Source organism: Protopterus annectens, chromosome 13.part0, assembly GCF_019279795.1.
Source record: "Protopterus annectens isolate FY-2018-M chromosome 13.part0, PAN1.0, whole genome shotgun sequence".
Classification (NCBI taxonomy): domain Eukaryota; kingdom Metazoa; phylum Chordata; order Ceratodontiformes; family Protopteridae; genus Protopterus; species Protopterus annectens.
Window position 1 is genome coordinate 500,519,471 of NC_056747.1, and position 15,428 is coordinate 500,534,898.

At 38.3% G+C, this 15,428-nt stretch overlaps 1 protein-coding gene across 1 annotated transcript in view; it reads right to left on the reverse strand.

The window, feature by feature from the left end:
* The window catches only part of LOC122787923 (dynein beta chain, flagellar outer arm-like), a 5,188,001-nt gene that overhangs the window by 1,452,019 nt on the left and 3,720,554 nt on the right, over window positions 1–15,428 (reverse strand). The window contains exons 76-77 of the mRNA XM_044054850.1: window positions 13,542–13,759; window positions 2,930–3,073 (exon numbers count right to left, since the gene is read on the reverse strand). Coding sequence (XP_043910785.1) covers window positions 2,930–3,073; window positions 13,542–13,759 — 362 coding nt within the window. The remainder of the gene's footprint in view (window positions 1–2,929; window positions 3,074–13,541; window positions 13,760–15,428) is intronic.

Below are 15,428 nucleotides of genomic sequence, written 5' to 3' on the forward strand. Positions count from 1 at the left end.
AATGCTGACTCCCTCAATGCAGGCGATTACCACATCAGCATTGGGGCCAGTGTCAGTACTGAGTGGTTAAAGAACCAAGTCTGGAACCAAAGCAAGAACCAATACTGAGGGTCTCAATATCAATAAAGAAGTATTATTCAACAGTCATAGGAGTAAGTGTTAGTTCCATTGCTGCTGGCACTGAAACAGGGGCCAAAGGAAGAACAGAAAAAAATGCAGGAATGGGTTTGCCTTGAGCTGATTGCCTTCACAAAGGTTGACATCATGTATTCCCAGTCTAAGGGTGCAGGACTCCTCAGGTCCCCACAGGATCAGGAAGAAAGAAACTTGATAATTCTTTCTCCAAAGAGAAGCTCCTAGTCCTTACAGGCACCATGTTGGTCAGGCCCAATGGCTCCTATCATGAAGGTAGTGATATTCTGGTTTTGGGGGAGAAGATGGGAGTCTGGGAACCTTGACCAGAGACATTTTTTTAAAAGGAGAAGCCCTTTTAATATAAGCTTGTTTCTTCTATTGAGAAGTGTATGTGAGCCCAACATTTTCCAGGTAGCACAACAGCTTTCCAAAGTACCCACACACAAATAAACCACAGATATCACAAGGTATCGAGGGGGGGTTTTGTGGCTAGACTGCTTACATTTTTTTTTTAATCCAGGCCTGGATTTCTTGTCCATCCCCAAGCCTAATTTATTTGACATCAAAATACTCTGCCCAAAAAACAAGCAAAGAACCAAACACCTTACAAGTCCAAGGTTAGACTACAGTTGTATTAGAACAAAGAAGATAAGTAAAGTGACAGATTTTTATTTAAATATTTTCTTTCTTTCTTTTTTTTTTTTTTTTAACATTGGATGTGGATGGAATAAGAGGGATAAAGATGAGAAAAGAAAGAAAAACGATAGAAGGAACTTGTAAAAAAAAGCTGCTAACAGCATGAAGTACAAGCAGACAACTTTTACTAAACTTTTCTGAGTAAAACAATAGAGATGAAGGCACTTACCTGGCTGAAAAGTAAACAAAAACATAAACAAAACCCCACAATGCTCAGGCTTATAAGATAAATGCTGAAGCTGCAGTTGTAGCAGCAAGATCTGGAGTATTTCATTGCAGTACTGGATTATGAGACAGGGAAGGAGTCTGAGCTTGTGTGAAAAGTCATTGACAAGAAAAAGGAACTGAATTGACCACTCCAACTAACCTGTTCTACTATCCAGATAGCGCTAGATTAAATTTCCAAATTACCATAAACAAGACAAATTGTCAATTCATAGCCTGCTACAGGTCACTTACCATGTTTCTGGAACACCACTAAATAATTATAGATATGCTTACTGCCTATAAACCAACGTTGCTTTGATGAGTGATTTAAACTATCTACTGATAAACTAGAGCGCCTGTTCCATACAGAGCCTGAATAGGTCCCAAATTCCTAAAGTTAGTAAATACTAATTCCCTATTTGGCTCCTTGGTGCAGACTGATGAAGCCTGAACTGTGACCCAGAGAACCTTAGTTCAGTAATTAACTTGGACACTGGATGAACGATACAGGGTGGGGGGTGAGGATTTTATGTCTGCTCACCCATCAGGGGGTAATGGACAGGTGTGTGCTCAAGTACATCTCTGTGACTTACTCCTTGGTGCTAATTGGGAATGCACAGAGTGAACAGCTTGCTGGGGGGGGGGGAGCATTGGCTGAGTATCACACGGTGGCATGGATGATATGCTGTGAGACAGTTGCACATACACCCATTGGATAGTACACATGTAGTCAGAAGGTGAGGGTTAGGCTGTAAAGAGAAAACACTTTATCACAAGCAGTATGATACTGCCCCAGGATGCCTTGATCTCTTCAATGGCTCTGAACATGGACAGAATTAGCCCAGAGGAGGAGAACTGCAAAAAAAAAAAAAAAAAAAAAAAAAAAAAATCAGGGTCTAAATTGTTGTTGAACTCTTCTGGTTGCATCTAATCTTCTCTCAAGTGACTGGTGGCATGTTCTGCAATAAATTCTATAACATGAGCTGTAGTTTCCCATTCATTTTCTTCCTGTGACATGCACATTTCCAAACAATGCCAGTGCAGAAATAGAAATTTAGTTTTCACCACTTCAGAAATGTAATATAATTGGTGTAGGATAAGACTATGCTAAAACATATTTTCACATAATTGAAGTTCTGTCACAAGTCTGTTACACATGTTTATTAATTGCATCCCTGCATTGCCAATAAGCAGGTTACTAAAAACTGACTTGAACTAATAATATAACAGAGTAAAATATAGCCAAATTAAGAAGAGCTAAAATAGATAGTGTTATAAAGACAAGTTATTTCCCAACAAGTGATCAACAAAGTCACACCACTTCACGCTACGAGAAAAAGGAACTAAGGTACTTGAAACTAGTGTACAGGTAGCACTGTGCAAGATTTTACTGTGCAGTAAATGTAGGAACCCTTCTCTTGCTGACTTTATAGCAATGTTTATTGCATGGCATTGCCTTCAGCAACACTACAATGAATATCACAGATTCAGCACTAAATACTGAACTCTTGATAAGGGGTGGAACAAATCAAATTTGAAACTACAGACTCGTTTAGCTAAGCAATAATTATAGTTTATGAAAAAATCATAACACTTGCTTTTTATACCACTTTATAGTTTTTTCAGTTTTAGCTAGGGACTGTTTCATACTGGAATATAAAATAACATGTAAATGTCATCCTTATATGACAAAAACAAAATATGTAAATGAAAAACAGCTAACACACTGAGTAACATGCTAATGAACCACAGTTCAGTTTGATATTCTAAGTTCATACAGTGTTTGGGTTACATCAAATAGCAGACAAAGCAGCAAAGTCAAGCAGCATGTCTGTAACAGAAAATGAACCATTTGTGGCTAAACAGATGGGAAACAGCTTAGAATACTTACCACCTTCTTGAGAGTGAAGATATCCATGATAACAGCAGCAGTGCTATCTATATTCCTAGCAGTACAAGTGGTCAGACTTTCGGCGAACATTTCCTCTAGCTGATGCAGAGAGTGCTGGTGTTGTATAATTGCTTTAGATGTTTTCTGTGATATAAAAATGAACAAAAGCAGTTACAATACAGCAGTCTCTTGCTCATAACTGTTACAATCAGATGTCAAGGAGCAATAACAGTTCTAAAAAGCATGCCTATTATTTGCTTCTGGCTGTTTATTTAGAATGGATTGCTTATATGCTGTGCCACATTTGCAGTATTTATATTATTCCTGTCTGCATATAGGGAGGTAAAATGAAGAATCACAGGGAAGCTAATGTTGGTTTTCTGTGCATACATTCTGTGGCTTACATGGGTTGTAGAAAAGTATAAATCTGTGAGACCCTGATTCCCATGCTGGTTTTTCAACAGAGCAAAACAAACACACACATAAATGTCATTCACAGAGCATTAACTATAGAATGATTTCAAACTAGAGATATTAATAATTTTAATAAAGTGTCATATCAAATGAACAGCACTGGTTTTCAGGATATGTTTTACCTACATCATTGTGATAACCCAAAACATGGAGAATACAAAATATCAATGTTGTTAAGGTGCTAAGCTCCAGAACCAGAGACAGTATAGTTATATGAAATACTCACCATAAAATTAGAACCAAGACAAACCCTTGTGGCAATGTAACACCATGGGTTTTCTTTACTTGTAGCTGCATTTTGTAGGTCTGTCATTTTCTAGTAGTTCCTACATCTCCTTAGAATAATGTCAACATTCACCTCACTCTAATCTTCCTCTTTCAGCTGCTCCCGTTAGGGGTCGCCTCAGTGGATCATCTGTTTCCATTTCTTCCTGTCCTCTGCATCTTGCTCTGTCACACCAACCACCTGCATGTCCTTTCACCACATCCATAAACCTTATCTTAGGCCTTCCTCTTTTCCTGTTACTTGGCAGCTTCATCCTTAGCATATTTTTCCCAATATACTCTGCATCCCTCCTCAGCACATGTCCAACCCAATGTAATCTTGCCTCGATGGCTTTGTCTCCAAATCTTCCAACCTGGGCTGACACTCTAATATACTTATTCCTAATCCTGTCCACCCTCATCACACCCAGTATAAATCTTAACAGCCACGTCCAGCTCTGACTCCTGCCTTTTTGTCAGTGCCACTGTCTCCAACCCATATAATACAGCTGGTCTCACTACCCTCTTGTAGACCTTCCATTTCACACTTACTGGTACTCACCTCACTCTAATGTGCCACTTATATTAGTGGAATAGCTTTTTATAAGGAGGAATCTTTGTAAAATATAACAAACAGACGGTGTCACTTTGTCAAAGTATAACAAACTAAGAGATCAAACTTGTAAACTGAACAGGCAAAACAGACTGAAAAACAAAATAGAGAAGAAACCACACAGTAGCACAGAACGAAATGATAAAGCGCTTTTCGTTTATTCCAATAAACAAACTTCTTCAGATCAAGAAAAACAAAAAGTCACAGCTTAAATACTCTCTGGGCTAATACTTACAAAGTCAATTAACTACTTAAAGTGAAAGCTGACTTACAAGACACGCCCTGTTTGCAAACACAACTAGACTAAAAACTGCTTTTAAAGTAAAAGCTAAAAATCCAAATAGTCAGACTAAAAGTACAACTAGCGTTGTCTATAAAAAATGTGTAAATCTAGCCTACTACTAAGCTAGTGAGGCAAAGAAATAATAATAATTACAAGTGCATAAAACCTCGCTGGTGTTTGTAAAACTGAGTTAATACAAATACCTATGTGAGTGCACTAAACTGTATATGTTGAAGCACATCAAGTGTGCTGAACATAATTGGTAATAAGTAAAGTATCAAGATAAAACTACAAATTCTCAGCAAAAAATACACGTAAGGGCACTGAACCAAGGTGCTCAAGAGCATTAGAATAACTGTGTCGTGCTAGTGTGGAAGGTAACCTGACACAGCCTACCTATTAAGGCTCCTAAGTTTAAGAACACTACTTAAAGAACAGTTCTCATTCAGACCTGGTGAACTGTATGCGTTGAGTCTAATTTGACAAAACAGGTCTCACTGGGGTTCAGGTGCCTAGGCAACAAGACAGTTCCCTGTGGTACATTTGACTGGGGACACATGACTGAAGTGACATTCAGCTGCAGAGAAATATGGCTGTTTGCAGATTCCCTTTGGGCGAAGAGAAGCATACGCTGCCATGCTCACAGCTTTAATAACCAAATGAATGGTGGCAGAAGAAGTAACGAGTGTTGTGCTCAGTGTACAGTACATACTTATGTATCTACAATATGTAAAAGTGTGCTACAGCATGGAGGAAATCCTGCAGGGTACTGTAGTCATATTTATGTTCCAGTATGTGTTTTAGTTAATGTTCTCTAGACACTGTGAAGGGTACAGTGGTCCACACACTTCAATTATAAAGGCACTGTCCATTGTGCACTGCATTTTTACTGCCACTGACATGCCCTCTGGCCAGCCTGCTGCTGATGCCTGCCATACTACCCTGCTGTCTCATGTTCACTTGGGGACCATTGACATTGTTTTCCCCCTGTGCATTTGGCTGCTGAAGTTGTGAGCATGGCAGCATATGCTTCTCTTTGCCCACAGGGAATTTGCAAACAGCCACATTTCTCTGCAGCTGAATGTCACTTCAGCCATGTGTCCCCAGTCAAATGTACCACAGGGAAATGTCTCGCTGCCTAGGCGCCTGAACCCACTTACACCAAAGTAAGTCAATTACACTGAGAGCACGTCTTGCGAAACCAGAGCAGGCTTAAACTGCAGTAAGTCACTAACACTGAGAGCAAGTCTTGCGGAATCAGAGCAGGCTTAAACTGCAGTAAGTCATTTACACTGAGAGCACCTCTTTTGGAATATGGCCCAATATGCATGAATTCCCATTAATGAATGAGTCTTCTGAATTTCTGTTGTGTGTATTGTGAATTATTGTGTAAATATGAGGTATACTCTGTCTTTAAAATCTCGACCTTAATACCCTAATCCTACTTCTACTTGCTGTGCCTGACAGGTTTATTATCCACAGGAATTTGGAATAATGATCCACATATATCAGAAAGATGGACTCTCTGAACTGGAATAAATCAACATGAATTGTGTTTCATGAACAATTTGGAAATAAGTAAACCAGCATCTCTCTCTCTCTCTCTTTTTTTGTTTTTGATTATTGTTGTGCTATGCACTATAAATAGTACAATTATGTAATAGAATTTCTATATGAGTTGACATTCCTGTCAAAGTATTATATACCTTGCTTTTTTAATGCACTTTACTATTCCACATACGGGTCATATATCCTCTCAAGCATTTATTTTTTTAATTTAATTGAGAACTGTCATACATCTTAACTTGCAGACTTTGAAAATAGGTACAAAGGCACTTGAAAAGCAGGTACAGCCAGCCAGAAATCTGTACACGTAATTATCGTAAACTCTGAATCCATCATGACACATAGCTCATACCACTTCTTTTAGAACTATGGGACACTACTCTGAAAGACCAATTAAAAAAAAAGAATTAGTAAAATATAGTCATATAATCAAAGACACTGACAAATCTATAGACTTTAGTAAGCAATACTGCAGAAATCTACTTCATACAATCCTTTATTTTTGTTTCTGAAAAAGGGAGATGCAACATGTGGGTCCTCTTTCTATAAATTTTTGGATTTCTGTGAAGTAAATATTTTCAAAATAGTGTGTACATGTCTGGTGGGAATTCAGAAAATCATATGGAGTTCTAAATCAAGCCTGAAAATAGCAATACACCTTCAAAAATAGGTAGTGTGAAATGGTAAATCATGCCTGATAAAAAGTTATATACCTTCAAAATACTGTAGGTACAGTTGAGAGGTCAGGGAATGGCTGTTCTGTTAATGTTAAACATTAAATCTTACCTGTAACTTACTTCCTTTCTTTATGAAAAATATAATCACATTTAATTTCTTACTAATGATTTTTGTTCAGGCCAGGCTTCCAATTCAGCGTCTTTCAGTTTTTGCATTTCTAAGATAACATCACCATAGTTCTGAAATTATTTTATTTTATTTTTTCTATGCAGTGACATTACCCTAAACATTTTTTGTATTTCCTTAAGCATTTTTCATACTTCTCCGGTAAATATGCTCACCAATCTATCTGCTGTGTCTACTTCCTTTCCTGGTATGATTACCACTTTCAGATCATACTTCTCCAGATTAAGCATCATTCTCTGCAGTTTGAGAGGTTACTTGTGAAAGGAATTTTTCAGTATGATTTGACAGGTTGGTCATTTGTTTCACCCTGAACTTTTGTATCATACACCTATTCATGGAAGTGCATACATTCAAACACTACTAATAATACTTCTATTCCTATGTGATCATATGTGTTTTGTACATCTTGAAGTGTTCTTTAAATATTGTCACCTTGTCTTTTCTCCTGAATGATCAAAACTTGTATACTACATTGACTTGACATCTACATCTACATGCAACACAGGAGGCTTATTCATTTCATAATATTTTTATACCAGAGAATGAGTAAGTAGTTTCTTAAGTATCACAAGCTCATTATTCAAAGCTTGGTTGCAGGGTTACAGCTTAATTAGATGCCTAGGAATTTCAAACACATTAAATCCAAACTTTGCAAGATGCTGTTTTATTCCTGGAAACTACTGTAATGCTTGTTTGGATTCTGGCTTTGTCATTTGCACAACTGCTCAAAATTTTGATGACTCAGATTTCGGACCCCGTCATATCAGAAAGTGACCCATGTATTTCAGATCTATTACTTTAACTTTGCATTTTTCTTTTTTCCTTTTGGCTCAGTGCCCTCACTATACCAACCTCTCACTTACCATCATGCCTGTCTTTTCCAGTCCTCAATAGACTCACTTGTTCTCTAAGATGAGGGACTATGGTCCATTCATTCTCTATCTATAAGGGTCAAACAATCAGTTTGTTGGAGCTACCAGCTATGTATTACAGGTTGGGATTTTTTGCTGAGCTTGAGACTATGCAAGGTGTTAGCACACAGTGGGCTTTTACATTGCATGTCCAGTCTGTGTGCAATGTGATCACCTAGCCCTAGCTTCCCAGTAGACAAGCAACTCCATGTGATCCTGGACTGTACCAGGGATTCTATCATGGTAGATGTGCCTCAAGCACATCTTAACCCTCCACCAAACAAAGATAAGGGGGCTAAACCTTGTCATTCCTCTTCTGCTCTATGCCAGCTTCATCATATGCTCAAGTCACCAAATGAACTCAGCTGCGTGAATAGTTAGTATTCTATCACTCTCTGCCAAGGGAGCTAGCTGTATTTGGTCTAACTTAACTTGAAATATTTTTTTACAACACCTTTTTAATACACTTGGGTTGTTACTCCCCAGTGGTACAGTGCACCTCATGTGTCTCTAGTATAGCCCATGGCTACTTCCCAAGACACTGCCTCATGCCCTAATCCCAATGAAGTCTTGTAGTTGCAGGGAAACATCAGCCTTAGTCCAACTACTGTCCCATGCTCTCACTATGTGTTACCAATTTGTCAGGAACTTGCTGGACCACAAACTAGAGTTGAGGAACCCAAACTCTGCTGTAGCTATTCAAGAGGTGCTTGCTTCCCTAATGGTAACCCTACCCAAGAACTGTGCTGATGTCATCATCATGAAAATATGTTAGCCATGAGGCACGGATGCTGAGACTTCCCCACCCTGAGCCCCAGCATAAGGATACCTCCAAACCCACCCACATGTATGAGACTGACTTTCACTCTTAGACCCAAGTCATACAGTGCTACAGAAATGGTCATCCACAGTCACACACCTCCTACTCCCCCTAGATGTACTGTAAAGCATCCAAGCTGCTAGTCGAACTTGGGTTTTCTAAGCCACATCCAGGGTTCCATCCTGCTATACAACAAGCGGAAGCACTCAGTTTAAATTTATGATGTTTTATTCTATTCAGCATCTGTATGTCTCTCTCCATGCTCTTCTTGTGCTAGATCTCACATAAATATATCATGAGTTATATTCATGGCCTTGCAAGGTTTAAATTACTCAGGTAGCAGTTATCTGGAATGTCTCTGATGATGATGATGATGATGATGATGATGATGATGATGAAATATGAAATGGGAGCTTAAGGGTCTTTTTCCTTCCTAATGGCATATTGAATATTCACAGTCTGGAGTTTTAGTAATCAAGATTTCTCTGCAAAGAACCCTGGTTTGCATCTATTACTGAGAAAAATGTGTCATTTGCATTCTTAGAACTTGCCCATTGCTTTGTTTTAATACCACAGGTTATTCTCTTATTAAAGTCACATAGCTCAGTAAACTCACAATCTATGGATCCATTCTTCATGACTGCCACCCAGATAGTGGAAAATCTTGGCTCCTTGTAGCATTTAGCTGGCTACTGCTATAGGCATGCATTTGGTGAACACCTTTTGGGCTGAAGTAAGATCAAATGGGAAAGTTCTGAACTGGTACTGATGGACCTCTACCTGGAAATGGAAAAAACTTCTGGGGTCCTTACTGATTATGATGTATAGAGGTGTTCATTATAATTATTTTAGATAAGCAAACAAGGTAGGAAGGCATGCACTTGACCATTTGAAAGTTATCGTCTGAGATGAAGTTCTTTAAACCACTTACATCAGTATAGGCTTGAACCAATTTATTTTCTCCAGCATTAAAGGGAATGCTGAGTAATACACTTACATTTTCTGCTCTAGAAAGACCTCATGGATGGCTTTTTTTTGTTCAAGACTATTAACCTCACTTCTTGCTACATGTTTCTTATTAAACAGCCCCCAAATGTCTCAAGAGTAAGGTTGTCAGGGATGTTGCAGCTGCCTACCCATGAATAGACTGTGGTACCTCTCTTACTACTGAACATTCCCTCTGGAAGTGTTACCAGTCTGGAAGTTGCTCTGAGGATTTCAATTTCTGATAGATTATTTATACTTTTGCTCTTGAGCACATTGAAACCACCTAAACACTACACCCTACAGGAGTGTTTAGGTGGTTGGATTTAACACCAAGATCTGAGAGGAAGCTACCTCTTTTTCTATGGTTTTCAATCATGCCTTAGCATTTGGCCCAAAAGTAAAGGCACACTAGAAAAAGGAATCTAGAATAATCACCTTATTGTCCTTACTGAAATCAGTAATCCTAAGACAGGTATAGTGACAAGTGGAAATGCCAAAAGCCTGCAGTTTGGGATAGATCTTCAGCAGTATTTTAAGTCACCTTTATGATAAGGTTCAGTGCTAAAGAAACAGTTGCCTTTTGGATAATACTTTTCTCTATGAATCATGAGGCAGCTTGGCCAGTAAGTGGTATACCTCATCCACTAGGCCTTTCTGGAATTCTACCATACATTTTATATAGCTCAACATCTTCAATGAAAAGTGGAGAATTAAACCATCTTGGATGGATAGTAGGACTCTGGAAGCTGGCAGTCTTCTTAATTGCAGCTCATGCTACAAAGAATCTGGCTTAAGAGTTTCTGTCCTAACGTTTCAAACGTTAAGTGACGAGATGACCTGGTCAGCTTTGTTGGGCAATGGAGCCATCATGCCACATTAGTGGTCACTTTAAGAATGAGGGACTACCCAAAAATGTAGCTCTAATCTTCACCTTATTATAAGAAACAGTTGTTTGTTCTAAGCCTTAAAAATTGCACACTGCATCCCATTCCACAATGAAAGAGTTTGTCACACAACCATTGTTAAAATGTTTTAACAAATATCCATGGAAACTCATAACAAATCATATTAATTCATTAACTGACTGTTTAGTAAGTATGAAGTAAAATATTTTATATTGTGAGATTCCTACTTAAAGTCACTAAATAAGTGTGCAACATTTTACTCACTTGTTCCATATTATGACAGGTCATATTACACATTATGGCAGGGATGAAAGACTGAGTGCTATGCTCAACAGGACTACTGGGTAGTCTAAAAGGCCTTTTTCTATATTTGCTACATGGAGGATATAATAAGAACACTGTAGGCCGAAATACTGAAAAATTCTCTGGCACTTGCACTGAAAGTGTCAATGCTGGCAACCTCAGAACTGGCAGCTATGAGAAGGAGATCAGTGAGGACTGTGCCATCGTAGGCACAGTCATTTCAGGTGAAGACTCCTTATGGGAGTTGATGTGATTCTTCTTGCATATTGCTTTCCTTGGACATTCAGATGAGATTGTATACCTTGGTCCCTCACCCTTAGTGCTATGTCATAGAAGGATGGTGAAAAAGACCTTGAGATTTCTACTGTGCTGTTACATGAAAGGGGGCAGGGCCGAAAACTGAGAAAAAGATTTCTTCATCATATGTATAATCATTTGAACTGAGGCAGCAAAGGACATTTGTGGCATCTTCTGCAAGGAAGCTTTCATGTTTAGCAGCAGGTTGGACATCACTAGTTCATGGCACATTGAAACACTACCTCCAGCTGCTGCAGGATGGGGTACACCAGGACTTGCATCACAATGAAACAGCTGGCATTGACTGTGGCAACTAAGTGCAATCCTTTAATGCCAGGGCCAGGTGGCCCATTGGCACAGGTGGCGACAGTGCCAAAAGCACTGGTGCTAATGGGAAGGTTGATGATGGAACCAGCTACACTAAGGCATATGGTGTTGTAAGGACACTGTAGTCCCAAACACAGAAAAAAATGCTCTGACAATTGCACTGGCACTAACACCAAAATGGCAATGCTGGCAACCGCAGATATGGCAGATATGAGAAGAAGCTCAGCGAGGACAGCCAGGAAGACCTAGGCTTGTGAGACATAATGGCTAAACCATCCCTGTCCCTTATGTTACCCTAAAGAGATGAGGCAGCAGAAAGTCTATTCATTGCCTTGAAAATGGCATCTGCAAACCTGTCACAATCAAGCACAGGATAACCAGGCATGGGATAAACTATCTGACAAGCCGGCCTTGAGCAGATGATTTTAAAAACCTCAGAATGTACATAGTTAGTTGAGCTCTTACATTTAGACAATTATGTCACAGTAGACTTAGAGCCAACAGCTTTCAAAATGACATATTATTTCATTTTCTCTGTCATAGTTGCAAAACCTGTTAAGGCTTAAACTTCTTATAAGACTTAGAAGTTTGTAAAGAAGTCAATGTCTAGAGATTTGATGACTTTCATTTCTGAGGACTTAGATTGCCTGTCTGATCTTGAGATGAAGAAAGGATGCTTTCAAAAGTGGGTAACTAACTGAGCCCCACAGTTATAGGCATTTGCAGTGACTGCACAACAAATTAAGCACCTAGTACATATAGCAGTCATGTCTATCTTGAGGTGGAATTTTGTTTCTGCTGCTACACTTTAAAAAAAAAAAGATCTGCAGTGGCCAGACTTATGAGCCCAACAAGCAATAAAGAATTTAAGATTCTGGGCTAGAAAAGTCAGTTTAAAAATGCCACAAGCACTAATCAATAAGATAAGGGACAACAGGGTAAAGGAAGAAAATGATGAGAGATGCCACATGAAAAGTAAAAATAGTTGTCAGAACAGCAGAAGAATCAGAGTCACACCCAAACATCTCTCAACTGTCCAGATTTTCGCAAAATGTCCAGATTTTTGCCTCATATCTTTGGTCTGTTCCTTATAAAATGATTGGATTTCTGGCACATCACTATGGATTTAATCATTAATGACAGACATTTGCGTTTCAGACTTCATATCTATCAGACAATACATGCTACTGCAAATTCTGTTACAGCAACTTTCTAAGTTTATAAGTGCAACATTTAAAACATGTCTCTATTTTTGGGTTTGTGTCCCCCAATTAATTTTGGTTTTGTCTATTTTTCTTGCACTAAGATGTTGAAAGGTATACAACCTAAACAAAGTAAGAAAGGTCATTGTTTTCATTTTTTTCTGGAAAATCATTATCACACAGTACTTAAATAGGTAGCCTAGAGACACCTTTACATGCAATCTCTGAATGTAGCAATACACATCTGGAGAGGAATGACACAGCTGTACGTGGAGGCAGCAATATAGCTTAGAAAAGGTTAATATTCTCAACCATTTCTAATGTCTGTTGGTCTCAAGTCCTGGTGTTATGGAGAACAGACCTCATATCAGATCGATCTTTCAATCAGATTTTCATCTGACTTGACAAAGGGCATATTGAAATATTTGAGTAATATGTATTCCCATTTTATTTATAACCATACTCTGCTGCTTTGGGTATTAGTTCTCATTATGATCTGAAGTTTTATCTTCCATATTCAAAAGAAGTACTTGCAGTTTCCTACAGTGAACTGTAATCTCCAGTTTTATCAGTTTACTGAATACAAGACTTGTGATTGGGCATATATAATGATGTGCATGTATCATAGAGATCTTCGAACAGTATACCAGAACCCACATACAACCATCAACATATCATGTCATGTTTTCTCCCGCAACTACTCAGGTGAAATATCTAACTTTAGTGGTAATTGTATTTTTGCCTCTTCCTGCTTAATACCATTGCATATAATTGCAAAAGATCATATTTTACAGACCTTAAGTTCCAGGTAGAGCTCTGGTTGTCTGCTTGCAAAAGCTCTATTTAGTAACTGCTCCAGTAGGCTTTCTTCACTTGGAGAACAATTTATAAATGTTGTCCGAGAGCTGATTTCTGCACTGAACTGAGGCAGTATTGAAGAACTGGCCAAATGCATTCTAAACTTATTAGAACAAATCAGTCTTCGTCCGTTAAAGCATATTACATTAGAGCAACCTACAGAGAGAAAAGAAGTGAATTAAATTAACAAAACTATCAGCAGCATTGCTTTCAAGCCTGGATATTGCAAATCTGTTGACTAAACAACTAAATAACCCATTATTATTTCACTGAAACAATGACACTGCCAAATCAAACCATACATTGTGAAAACATTTATATATGACTAACAGTTTCAAATGAAGTGGAATGGAATTACTGACCAATTATATTTATCCAAGTGCAGTCTTTTATTCCTTAAATGGGGGAGGAGTTGGTATAATGGTTAAGGTATTCACAGACACAAGGTACAAGGTTGGATACTCCCTGCTAGCCTAGCACTACCTTTGTATGCCAGTTTTTTTTCAAATGTTATTGTACTATTGACACTATTAATAGCCTTCAGCCTTCTTGTGCTGTTGTGTTAGTGCACACAATCAAATATATGTTTGCTGGGAGTCTTTAACACTGCTGTTTGAAAACCGTAAATTATCTGTGCAGATTTAGCTTAATGGCCAGTCTTTCTCTAATGTTTGTAACAAATGATACTAAGTAGTGAGCAATACTTCAGCAGTACAGGATTAGAATGCAAGTTGTAAAGCAATGTGGTCAATATGAAAGTGGTATTTAGAATTAATGAGAACTTGACATCACTTCAGTATGCGTGCCATTAGGAAAAGAAATGAAAGTTATGAATCTAGTAAAACAATAGATCTGGATATACAAATCCATGCTCAGTAACAGCATGGCTATTACTGGTAGACAATAAACAGCTCATCACCAAAAGCTTTTTCAGGCTACAAGTTCCTCAACTTATGAAAATAATGATTTATGATGTGACCTTTCCTTCCAGATATGTGCAACGCCATACAAAGTGGTGAAAAAAATAGACATGTAAACTGAGTCAGCAAGAGGAGGGGGAGACAGTAGGTATGTCACTGAGAACAGACCAGCTCATCCTCATCTGTCATTAAACTAGGTGCATATCATTTGTGTCTAGTATAAGGAGGTTCCTCTCCAGTAAAAGCAGAACAGGCTTTCCCTCCTGGAGCATTCCATCATGAGAATATTTTCCTTGTCACCATGTCCGCAAAGGATGACTTAGACTTAGAGCTCACATCAAGCCTGCAGTGGTTAGCAAAGATCTTCTCAGCAGACCACATAACTGCTGCTGAACAATCATCATCATCATCTAAAGTTGCATTATAAAAGAAAACCTGAGAAGTTGACCCTACTGTATGCTCTGGTGTTGCACGGCAAGATCTTTATATATTTTAGCAGAATTTAATGCAGGTCTGTAAGCCATTCCACTAAGGTAACTTCAGCCACTTTGCAACACAGTCTTTTGGATAGAGAAAGCAGCTAACAGATCAAAGTCTTTATCGAAGGATTTTTTTCTGACTGCAAAATCTAAGTTATCTGTGAACAGCCATACACTCCAATAACCATTCACCTGTACTGGAACAGTTTAAAAAATGCTGAAACAGGAATACTCTGGTTAGGATTTTTCATTGATCACCTTAAGCATGAATGGTGAATTGGTGTGTAAAGAAACATTGCTTTTGTATAAAACCAAATAAGGAGGATGAATTGATCATGCTTGAAGTTCTGATGAAAGATGACAAGAAAGAAGTGAGTGAATCTTGAGGGGCTGAGGAATTCAATCATATACTCACCCAATATTAGT